Source organism: Parasteatoda tepidariorum, chromosome 1 (genome assembly GCF_043381705.1).
Source record: "Parasteatoda tepidariorum isolate YZ-2023 chromosome 1, CAS_Ptep_4.0, whole genome shotgun sequence".
Lineage (NCBI taxonomy): Eukaryota > Metazoa > Arthropoda > Arachnida > Araneae > Theridiidae > Parasteatoda > Parasteatoda tepidariorum.
In genome coordinates this window covers 2,554,079-2,567,128 of record NC_092204.1, presented here as the reverse complement: position 1 = coordinate 2,567,128, position 13,050 = coordinate 2,554,079, and the positions used below count along the sequence as shown (strand labels likewise).

Genomic DNA, 13,050 nt, shown 5'->3' with positions numbered 1-13,050 from the left:
TTGTGTAAATTATCATTTTTGTTTTGCCGCACGTTCATAACAGTACAATTATTAAGTATTGAAAAATTTAATACTTAATTGTGCACATATTATTTGTGTTTATAGCAGGACTGTGGAGTCAGTAGAGAAAATGAGTGACTCTGAATTTTAAACTTAAAGACTGACTCCAATTACTCCCTCATATACATTCAAATCTTGTTAACGTTAACTCAAAACGGTTGTCGGTTCAGATATTTTTTTGATGAAAGTTGTACAATACATAAAAACACTTTTTATTATCTTTTAGTGCTTTCTAATCTTAGCATTTTTATTATGAATATGTAAATTGATCTATATTTCATCTCAATAAATATTTTTATTTTGCATTTTATGCTAATAACTCCTATGCATCTCACAATAAATGCAACTAATTGCTTTAAAAAATGAAATAAAGTTGCAAAGTTAAAAATAATCTGTAATGGTTTCTTACAATCTGTAATGTCTCTCTGTTTTGGTTTCTTTTTCACACATGCATTCCAAAAGTTTTCTAACTTATTTACTGTATCCAAAAAAAATTATTCGATTTTTCATCTTGCATTACAAAAGAAAGAAAGTTTTTATTTGCTTCCTAAGCATCCATCAAAGGAAAGTAAACCAAAGTATTCTCTAGTGAAATTTAAGAAAAATTTGAAAATTGAGTCCTAGAGCGCGACAATCCGATCATTAAATCAAAAGTTATTCAATGTGGTCCTTTTTTTCTTTTGTGTACTGTACATTTAATTACCCCTTTTTGACTTGTCCAATTCTTCTGTTTTTATCACAAGTGGTATTTTCATAAATTTTTTTATTGCTGCACATTTCTCATTTTTTAAAATTTTTTTCTTGTTATGAAAGATATGTGTAGTGCGAAAAAGGATGAATATGTCATTTTTATCAATATTTATATTCTTTTTTGTGTCGATGAAAAAAGAAAGAACAAAGAATTTTTCTTTCTCTCAAAAACAATTGTCTTTTATTTATTTTCTATGCACAAAAAAATAAACACCAAAGTTTTTTTTACATATTTTTAATTTCAAATTATGATTAGTTACTTAGTGATTAGTTACTTTAATTATGATTATTTCCTAAAATATTTAAATGAATGAATTCAAAATAGCTATCCATTAATAAGTGGAGGCATAACTGAGCTCTGTATTGTATATATACATTGTTGTTTGCTTAATCATTTAATGCTTATACCTTTTTTAAATGTATTATTATTTTAGTTTATGTATAGATTTTTTTTTTGTGTATATTTGTTTCACAATGATTTTTCTTCTTTTCTGCAGTTAGGTTACAGACCTGGGATCAATGCTTAATTAGCTAAAATAATAAATTAGTGTAGGCTTTTACTTTATGGCTATGACTTATACACAACAATTTTTGATCACTCTTGTTACAAAAGAAAAACCCTTTTTATTTAAATATAACATTGTTTCAGGAAAAAAATGAAAACTATAAACCGAAACTGACGTTGCCAGGGGGTACCTGCTCTCATTAAAACCTTTTCTATCTAGACAGCAAGACAAATGTCTATAAATTAGTTTAGTAGAAAAGCTCAACTGGGGCAACTCAACATAAATGAGTTGCTCCAGTTGAGCTTTTCTACTAACAGATGGCTTTCTTTCTTTCCTAATTTTCTTTTTTTTCTTCTTTCTCCGCATTAAATGTGGTTTGTTTTCGAATTTTAGATTTGGTTCAAGATTTTCAGAAAGTTGTGTATTTCGATTTGAAATTCTCAAATTGAAAATATTTTTAAGTAGGTTTTTCTACAATGTTCTCCTTTTGTAATTAGTTTGTGTAATTTGCTTTTGTATTTCTTTTCTCTTTTTCTGAACTTTTTACATAACCTTTGGGGTGCCAGATTAAGCGTGCGCTAGGCCAATCAAATTTTTGGGGCTCTTAGATTTTTTTTTTTCCTCATATATTTTTTATTTATTCCAATATAAAAGTACTTATATATCTTTTCATTTACGAAAGCATTTTTAAAATAATAATTAATTAAACTTTTCTTTATTTTGATAAATTAGAACTAAAAAATAATCATAGAATTTTGAAGAAATTTAAAATTAATTAACATTTTACAAAATCAACACTGCTGTAAAATCCATCAAATCCATAGAAAACTAATGGGTGCCGACGCCCGGTGGCTGAGCGGTAGTGCTTCGCGCTGTCGTGCCACAGGTCCTTGGTTCGATCCTTGGGCCGGGCAAGGCCGACTCAGCCTTTCATCCCTTCAGTGGGTCGTTAAAATGAGTACCAAGCATGCTTGGGAACTAACACTGGGGGTTCCGCGTTCGGCTGACCACCTGACCGGAACATATGCTCCTGCACCCCAGAGCCCAAGGTCAAGAAAACTGAGATGGGCACAGTCGGCCTTGGCCCTCTTAATGGGCTGTCGCGCCACTAAGTTAGTTAATGGGTAATCCAGCACGGGGGGTACAGAAAGAACAATTTTTAGACATTTTTCGTGCTCTCTCACATAGTAATATAAAAACATCTGCTTACACAATCCAAAAGTGTCTGCAAGTTTATAATATTTTTGATAATAAAATAATTTTATTAAATGTTCGAAAAGAGTTAACTTTTTAATATTTTTATTTATTCTTGACAAAAAAAATATATACATGCACATTAACTTAAAGAACATTAGAGAAATATTAATAGTTTTACATAGAACTGCATTCATATATCATAGTAAGTAATGTTAATTTTGCTCGAAATTTCCTACTGTCACCGCAATAGTCTATTCTCGATGTAAAGCGATAGTCGCGTCGAGCTAAGTTGTAAAAAATGAACTGATTGTAGGCCCGACCGCTGACGATGGGATCGTTAATCTTAAGGCTAAAGTGGCAGTTATATCTTTGGGTGAAGTGGGCATACAACTAAACACTGACTTTCTTCTACCTTGTATAAATCATGATTATGCTGTCTGCTTCGTATTTTCTTTCCCCCACTGCAAATTTTTTTCGTCCGTACAGATACTTTTTTAATATTACAATAAATATTGAAAAAGTTTTCGCGAAATCAGAGAATCACCACCAATGTATCCGCGCACATTGTCCGTGCATCTATATTATCTAAGTATGCTGTCTCGATAGAAAAGGTTATGTATTTTTATGAATTCCGAAGCTGGTACCCCCTGACGGCGCCAGCTTTGGTTATTTTTTATATTTTTAATTATTTTCTTCTATTAGTTTCAATTTTCTTATGAAATTTCTGTTACACTGCACAACTTTCCTTTGGAATTGTAGTATTCAACTGCTTTATATCTGATTTTTTGATTTCTCTTTTTATTATTGTTTCAGGAAACTGCCCGAAGGATAGCTAAAATAAGCAAAGAATGCAAGTTGGAATTGGATTCTGAAAATTATGTTGAATCTTTCAGACCTCATTTGATGGATGTAGTCAGTTCATGGAGCAAAGGAGCTAGCTTCTTGCAGATATCAAAAATGACAGATGTGTTTGAAGGTCTTATTTTATTCTCAATTTTAATCACACTGGTGAAAACAATTGAAGGGGGGGGGGATTTTGCTTTTAAAAAAAAACATATAAAACCAAACCTGGCTGAAATACAGAGATGATTGTGTTCCACATTTTTCGGTAAACGCGATCTGGAAGTTTCCGGAAATCTAAGGTCCAAAAGTGTCAAGAAATTATTGATTACATTTATGTATAAAACATTTTTTTGTGTTTTATTTAGAAATATTAGAACTGTAATTTATACTTGTCATCTCTTTCATTTTTTAATATTTTTTCTAGTGGAATAATAAATGTGATTAGGTATAAAAGTAAACTTATAAATGATTATTCATTTAAATTATACTGCATATAATTTATTTAGAATTTCATGTTTTGAAAATATCAATGATATAAATTTATTAAGACATTACAACTACAATTGCCAAGGTGTCAAATAGATTTTTAACTTGCAAATTTTTCCAAAACAAATATGTAAATGTTTGCTCAGGGGTGGCTACGAGTTTTACCTTTCGAGTTAGTCCCTTTCTGTGATGTTTTTTTAGTTTCTCACGGGCCACTGCCCCGGAAGTTTCCAAGACTTGGCGATTATTCTAACGTCGAACACAATACAGAAATCTCTCCGATTTTACTCAAGAAATTTTTAGGATTTTTCAGTTGGGCTCACAATCACCCCTAAAAATATTATCCTATATAAGACAAAAATGGACACAATGATTGTTTTTAAAGGATGCTTAATTTTCCTTTTTCCAAGATGAGATTTTTTCTTTACCATGTCGTTTTTCACCAAGCCGTGTGGATTTCACATTTCATTGGTCACAATCCATTTCGGCGTACCGTCAGTCTGTAGCATATAAAAGCGTTAGTCATCTACTCTAAATTTCCATCTCCTATTTATTCACTTAATTTAATAATGATAAAAATTAATGAGGTTTTTAATCTTAAGATTTTTACGTGGGGGACCATCCACTTATTGCATAAAATGTTTGTAAACTTTTACTGTACTTTATTAAGTTTTTTTCACTTATTACTTTTCATTATTGTATTACTTTTAAAATTTTCTGTGCACTTAAATTTTTTTATGAAAAACTCAATAATATTTAGAGGCAAGTATTTTAAGAAAAGCATGAAATGAAAAGATTTCACTATTTTGAATGCAGCAAAAAACTTATGTTACTCAGGTTTGTCATTCCAAAGAAACTTTAATTTATCTCTTAATGGTTTGATTTAAAAACAATTGAATTAAAAAATTTTATTATCCCAGATTTGTTAGATATGAGTGTAGGGTCCATATAATAATTTTCTTCTGACAAAAAAGGTTAGCTTCAACAATCAATCTATTTATATTTCAAAAAAATGTAATTTTTTAAAAATTATTTCATTAAAGAAATAGTGAATCAAATAAGTAACACATTTTATTAAGAATTTACTTTCATTCACTAATTAACATTTGTTATATGAATTTATTCAAGTTTTTTTAATTCTTTACATATCTTTAATATTTCGGTATGTTTTGTTGATTATGCTTTTATAAATAACTCCTTTTTAAATAATAGTCAAATTAATTCTAGTTGTGAATTGAAAATATTTTACATAATTAAGTAAAATAATTATTAATTTAAGAAATAGAATAAGACACTCAATATTGAATATATTTGACAGATTGTATAAACTGTTTCTATGGTGGCTAATATAATCAAGAAAATAGTTCTTAATCAGAAACTAGTAATTTTATCAAGATCATGTAATGTTTTTGTGAACAAACCTTTAACAGTTAAGTAGTATTGCCAGGAAAAAGACATTTTGAAAATTATTCTCAAAAGCTAAGAATAATGGCATAATTAAATGTTAAAAATTTCATCATTTTATTGTATTATATTAGATTTCTTTCTTAGTTACAGTAAATTTCTGTTATGGATGGAAAATCACCGAAATATATTTTGTAATGGCACCCAGCAAAAACAAGTTTAGATAAACATTGATGTCATACGTTATTTTTTAACCACCTTATTAATTTCATTCAAACACAGTTCATGCTATTAAATCGCGCTTTTCTCAAGTGAACAATTAGTTTGTGTGTATCCACTGTCTAGCTAAAATGGTGTACATGCTTGAGTTTATCATCATGGGGTTGACAGTTCAGGTAGGGCCCTGGCCTTCTCGAGGATTCTCATCCATACTGACCTGTTCTTAGCAATGATTTTCCTGGTTTTTACAGCCAGGGTGCATAGCCAAATCTTTCTACAAAAAAAAAAAAAAACTTCTTTTAAGTACTTCTTCAGCTTTACATGCATTAGCAAAATGCAAAATAATTTTCAAAGACTATACATGATCATGATAAAATAACTACTTTCTGACAAAGAACTCTTTTCTTAATTATATTAACCGTTATAAAATGGTCAGAAGATTTTTCGGCTCGATATCAGCAAACAGAACATTTATAGCCTCAAATTAAGAATATCTTGCAAAATGCAGCAGAGTTGCGCATGAGAGTGCAATAATCTTACTGAATCCAGCTCAATAGTCACTGCTCAATATTTTACATGTAACATGATTGGCTCTGTCATACATTACGAACTGATGCTACATCAAAATGGATTGTGGTTGATTAAAATGTGAAATCAGCAGGGAAAATCGACATGGTGAACAAAAAAAAAGAAACTCTTTTTTTGAAAAGGGAAAATTTCATAATTTTTAAAAACCCTACCCACCATGTCAGCAACTGGTTTTTACTGTTCATTTCTAGGAAATTCTTATCAACAAAATCAGAGTTTAGTTGCAGATGGGTTATTTATAAAAATCCTTTTAGATTTATATTCAACCAGCCTCCTTTATATGAATTTTTACTCAATCTATCATGTATTTATTAAAACAGGAAGTGTCATCCGATGCATGAGGAGACTGGAAGAATTATTGAGACAGATGTGTCAAGCAGCTAAAGCAATTGGAAACACAGAATTGGAAAAAAAGTTTTCTGATGGTAAAGTATTATTCTGAACAGTTGTTATTCTTATTAAAGAATGTTATATAACTATGCCAAGAAGATGAAATTTATTCATATTAATTTGAAACATATTTCAAAAATCATTGGGGGAAAAAACAGCATTATGCAGAGATGATTGTGCTCCGTAAAAAAACCGGATTTCTGGATTTTTCACTAGCGGAGAAAAAGATTACCTTTCTTTAACAGATGAGAGCCAAAACCTGACCCCACACCCTTACTTGAAATAATTATACCTCGTTACTGTGACTGATCTAGACATAATTTCCAGCTTTTCAATTGGTAATTTTTATTTTCACTAAATGTTAAGTATCAATGTAATCATTTATGTAATAATAGATTAGTACACAATTGTATGTCAACACATTATTTATTACCTTAAACAGTCTGGAATTTATTATTAAAGGTTTGCACTTGCGTAAAATTTACTATCGTGGAAATTCAGCTTTTTTGTCTTTTGGCTAATCTCATCCCTGTAGAGAAAATATTACAAGCTGATTATTTTTGTAAAAATCAAAATTTCTACAATGTAACATTTGATGAAAATTTTTTAAAGAAAGCCAAATCTTTAAATTTAATTGTGTTCAGGAGGAAAAATACGTTGAAATTTTACAGCTTTTAATATCTTCCTTTTTTTGAAAACCCAATGTTGGCAGCTATGGTTATATATTTATTGATTGCTTACACTTTGTAAAACTTTTACTTTTAGTAAGAGGGGAAAATGAACATGTATAACTCATGAATAGCCCTGTATATTTATCTTAATTTATAGGGGTTACACAACTTCATGAGACTTTTTTCTCGTGTTATGTTTAATTTTCATACCTACCAAGTCTCCTGCTTTTTAACAAAGACTCTTGTATTTGCAAATATCTCCTGTATATTCTCAAATTTCTTTGTATTTGTTAAAGAGATTAAAAAAAAAAAATTGGTCATAAATTATCCACTGATGGTAAAAATACTTCTCTTATTCCTCAACAGATGGTGCTATTGTCAGCACTGCAGTATGTTGAGTGGTAATAGTTTAAGTACTTGTGGTAGCTCAGGGCATGAAGTGTTCGCCTCCTTATGAGGTAAACCAGGTTCGAATCTCAGCAATGACTGATCATTACGAATCCAGCTTGCACATTAAAATATCCTCGGTAATAGAAGTTTAACGGGTATGAGTCCAAGTGCCGTCAGGCTAACCATGGGAGGTTTTCCTCTTTTGACTCAAATGCGGTTTAGTATTGGGTTCAAAATTCGAAGGCTACGGAGTTGAACATTACTAGTCGTAAACCCGAAATTGGGTTGGCTGTTCAACAACGGTTATAAAATAAAATAGTTTAAGTAATTGCAAATAATGGTTAAAAAAAAAAAAAAAACTTCTTTAGATTAAGATTTATATACATATTTTTTACTTCGCTAATTGTAAGTGCTTATATTATATCCAATTTTGAAATTCTCTTTTTGATTTATGTGATTATGCATGATGTGTCAAAACTTTACGCGTAGCTTAAAATATGTCGCTTGTGAAATCTCCCTTCTTTTATTTCTCCAATGTTGGCAGGTATGAATTTTCAAAATGCCTCAAATAATGGTAATAATAAAATCTTTTTCTTTTTTTCAGGCATAAAACTCATAAAAAGAGACATTGTATTTGCGGCTAGCTTATACCTGTGAGTCACATTGCTGCACAAGGAATTTTATCAATGCATATTTTTGTTAAACAGATTTTTATGTACATTTATAAACATGACTGTTTTTTAAAATATGAATTCATTTTTTTTTTTTAAACTCTGGGAAACAGAGCAAAAGTAGTGGTCGCTTCCTGGTGATAAAAAATAATAAAAAGTAATTAAACAATTCGATTTGTTACAAAAAAAGAGAGAGAGAGATAGTCTTGGTAATTTTAATTTTCACATTTTCTTACATTCTCATAACATAATCTAGGACAAAATTATGAATATTCATAATCATTCTATATACTTTAACTAAAGTTCAGTTTGAATAATTTATTTATTTTTTTATTTATATTGAAGTGAATGTGCTCTCTTTTCTGCAGATAATCTTATTTCCTCTTTAATGTCTTCAGCCCTTTATTTCTGTAAATCTTTTTGTTATTTGTATCCAATTTTACTTTTTATATTACAGGAGTTTATTTATTAACTTCTGAGTTCAAAACTAGTTTTTTCAAATGGCATAATCCTAATATTCTAACTCAAAAGAAGAAAAGCTAATTACGAAAGAAAAAAAGGGTTTGCTTAAACGAACTTTACAATTAAAGGAAATGATTCAGGACAAATATATCTGCATTTATGCTATTTTTTGTTGGAAGCTTTTGGTTTTAATTTTACAAAACATGTTAAGGAAAAAAAAAAACAATTTATAAAAAACAGTAAGGAATAAAAATTTTGAAGAACTAGTAACAATAAAATTTAAAGATAAAAAAAACCACTGAATTGTCAACTAAAATATGTTTCTAAACCTTTTTCATTTTATTCCATATAAAAGTTACGTTTAAACTGTTATTTACAATAATGTTGTACTTATTTAAACTATCTAATTTAAATAAAGGTCAATATCACTAACTTTTACAAAAGAAAAAAAAATATGGTCTATAATTTTTTAAAACTCTAGTGACCAATGGCATTTTAAAAAAATTCGTCAAATTTTGCTTTTTTCTCTTCATGAAAATCCTACTAAAAATAATTAAATACCTTTTTTTTTAAAAAATTTCCTTTAGCTCAATAAAAAGATTACATTATTAAAATCACACATTTTCATTTTCCATGTGAAAATGTTTCAAGTGTATATACTTCATGATGTTACATTTTGTACAAATAAATTTTTTGTTCTTTTGGCATCTGTCTTTCTTTTTTTTTAGAACTACCCTCTCCAATACCTGCTATTCAGTACAGCCTCTTAACTGTTTTGTTTTTCAGTGTAAATATGTTGAGACAAAAATTTTAAAGCTTGCTTTAGCTTAGATTAAGGCAAATATTTAAGTTTTTGTTATCAGTTCAGTTAATAGCTTCTTGAGACAAACAATTATTAAATCAACAATCTCTTCATGGGACGACTTTATATCTTTAATGTACATATAAAAATAAATCAAAAGTAAAAAAAAATAAAAAAACTTAGCAAAAAAAAAAAAANAAAAAAAAAAAAAAAAAAAAAAAAAAAAAAAAAAAAAAAAAAAAAAAAAAAAAAAAAAAAATCTTATTGACTACTTAAATTTAGATTTGCAACTTGCCGTAGCTTTTTTTCAAGAAAATAGGTTTAAAAATCAATAGCATTAATTATCCTTGTTTATTTCCCACAATTAAGTTCCGCAAAACACCGGTTAAATTTAGATTTGTAACTTGCAGTACTAGCTGTTATAATTCTGTTTTTATTAAAAGATTTTTTAATTATTTAAAGTAAGGTTATTTCAAATGATAAACATTTTATTATTACTAACAACCACGATGCTTTTAAATATTTGAATTACAATAATATTATTACTGATCTTGCATCTGATTTTGAAAATCTCTTTACGAGTATACCACACAATAATTTAAGGAATATTTGTTTAGAAATTTTTGATTATTATTAGAATAATGACATTAATAAGGAAGATTGAATAAATTTATGTATTGTAAACATTTTTGAAAATTATCTTTTTAATGCAGTGTTTTCACTACAGCGCGAGAACGCGAGATTCTCGCATATTTTTTTCTTTTCTCGCATTAAAAAATGATTACCGCGAGAAATTCGCGCATTCTATAAATCAATTTCAAAATTCGCGAATTTCTCGCATTTTGGGAAAAGCTTCGAATTACGTTATTTAGAATAAAATCCGTTTCACTTTTCTTCCTGGATCTTCATTATTTTCAACACTTGCCCCGTTATCCAGCTTCCCTATTTGCCAGTAGGCATTGTTCAGAACCTTTTCGAACAACAGAACATAACCCCTCCGAACCACGGAACCCCTTTCAGAACACATTTCTCTGCAACCACGTGTTTACTGTAGGTATGGTTTTTCATGTAAGGCGTTCAAATTTTTTTATGCACTAATGTAAGATGGACAAATACCTAGTAAAGGCAAAATCTTCTATGATGATGCAGCAAAAATATTCAATGCTTTAAAAAATAGAAGACGTTAAAAATGTATTATAACAAAAGAAATTTTTTTTCCAAGTCTATTTGTATTTTTTCAGTTTTTAGAAATCTCACTTAACTTTCTGAAATCTCACCCTGTTTTTGAGAAAGGGTGAGAAATTCTCACCCATTTTTTTTCTATGATGAAAACACTGAATGGTATTTGTTTTTACAGACCATCTCAAAGTATCTCATTGGGAATTGTTATGCAAGTGAATTTGCTAATATTTTCTGCCATTTTTTTGAACATACAACATAATTTATTAATTGGGAATTATTTATTTTTGATTTAATGAAAGATCCTAAAGAACTAAATTTAATAAAGACTAATTCAGAGAAAATAGCACTTATTATTTAAATCTTGATAACTTAATACAGTAGAGAACCGATTATCCGGAACGATCGGGACTATCGCTATTCCGGATAACTGATTTTTCCGGTTTTCTGAATCGCTACAAAAAGCCGTTTTTTTAGTGTTAAACCCAACTAAAAAAAAAAAAAAAATATTTGGAAATAATCTTAAAAATAAGAAAAAACGATGAGGTAATACACTAATGATTATTTCTGAAATGATGGTAAGGTAAACATCTTTCAAAAAAGAAAGAAAAATTCTAAAATCTTATGAGGAAAAAAAAAAATTTTTTTTTAAATTGCGGGAAAATGTATCGAATTTCGTTCCGGTTTTTTGGTTTTCCGGTTTTCTGATTTCCGGATAACGGGTTCTGTACTGTATTAAAAAAATTTTCATCGGATTATACGATAATAGAAGAGTTATTACTTTAACACAATTTAATTCTAACCTTTACTTTCAGAACATTTTGATTGGTCAAATTATTAGATTAAAATTTATTTGTAATAATAAAGCAGATTTTCTTTCAGCTATCGGGAATTTTAGGATTACATTAGATAATAATAATTTTCCTTTTAATTACTGTAATTATGATATTTTGATTCAAAATATTTTAAAGACTTTCAAATAATTTCGCCGATATTGAAGCTTGCATAAATAGGCCTATGCGGTGAAATTTAGGATTTTATGTTCCTGATGACAGCACTTTTTAAATTTTTACTCATTGAATGTTTTTCTGTTTTATATTTTTCAAAAAAGGGGTTAGCTTGATTTCTTCTAAAGTTTTTTTTTTAATGATTTGGCAATTTATATTTTATTTTAATGTGGCTGTTTAACTGTAACTTTATATTTCTTATTTGTGGGCGTCTCTTTATTAGGTCTTAGTTTGTGTACTTTTTAAGACTGTGATTGTCTTTAATTTTTCTTTGCATTAATATTTCAATTTTTCTAATTTGATTTTCCATTATGGGACCTTGGAGCACTGTCAATTTTTGGTTTCACCACTGACAATAGAGAAAGACTCCTCTGTGTCAGGCTAACACACATATCTTAAAATTTTTGTTGTTTTCTGCTAGAATTGTATTTCTGACTTCATAAATCAAAATCAAGACAAATTTGGATTTAGCTGCTTTAAGCACTTTTCTATTTTGATTTATCATTTTAAATGTTACTAACTTATTTTGTCTTTGTAAATTAGTTTCATTCTTCGATTAGATAATTCCAACATCTATTACAATTAATTGTTCTAAAATTTTCATACTTTAGTTAAAACTGACAAGTTTCCATTCGCATTCAACAATCATCACCAAATCTAATATTACAGACATTAAAAAATTTCTGATGAAAAATTGCATGGCTTAGATAAAATATGGTATGGATGTTCATTGAATTTGACCTGAAAAAGTCAGAGAATTTTTTTTCTAAAATTGAGTGGAAACCCTGAAAGAAAAAACAAGTGTAAAGTGATATGTAAATATTCACACAAATAGTCTGCTTGCTGAAATAGGTGCAGTGAAAATGTCATGAAATTTGCAATCTTTACTAATTAGCAATGGTTGGATTTTTAACTAGCATAGATTAATCATCTAATAGCAACAACCTATTTTAAACATATTTACTGGATTACATATTGTATTTTGAAAATAACTAAGATTTGCAGCAGGCTTTAAGTTTTACAAGAAAAATTACATTTGCAAGTGGTCTGAAAGGAACACTTTGTAGACAACATCAATGTGAATGTGGGGAGAAGACTTATCGACCATGTCAACCTTCATCTGTGTACCTCAACATGTCTCATATACTAGTGAATGGACACTGCACTACTCCCCCACCAGAATTATATCTGTGAGAGTGCTGTTTTGTGAGAAGCTGGGAGGACTTTGAGTATTGATCGTGGGAGCTGTATAAAGTTCACAGTCGACTGCTAATGGTAGCTTTTGTGTTACCATTAGCAGTCGAATGTATATCAGTTGCGGATCCAGCGGGGAACCCCCCTTAAAAAAATAATAATTTACAAAAGAAATAAAATATTTTAAAAATTATTTAAGGGGGCATATAGGGTAAACCAACCAGTGAAGGA

The 13,050-nt window shown here is 29.0% G+C and overlaps 1 protein-coding gene across 1 annotated transcript in view; it reads left to right on the top strand.

The window, feature by feature from the left end:
- Positions 1–9,344, top strand: part of LOC107449781 (exosome RNA helicase Mtr4) — a 67,656-nt gene extending 58,312 nt beyond the window's left edge. The window contains exons 23-25 of the mRNA XM_043050996.2: positions 3,327–3,489; positions 6,374–6,478; positions 8,109–9,344. Coding sequence (XP_042906930.1) covers positions 3,327–3,489; positions 6,374–6,478; positions 8,109–8,161 — 321 coding nt within the window. The 3' untranslated portion in view covers positions 8,162–9,344. The remainder of the gene's footprint in view (positions 1–3,326; positions 3,490–6,373; positions 6,479–8,108) is intronic.
- Positions 9,345–13,050: the final 3,706 nt, after the last annotated feature.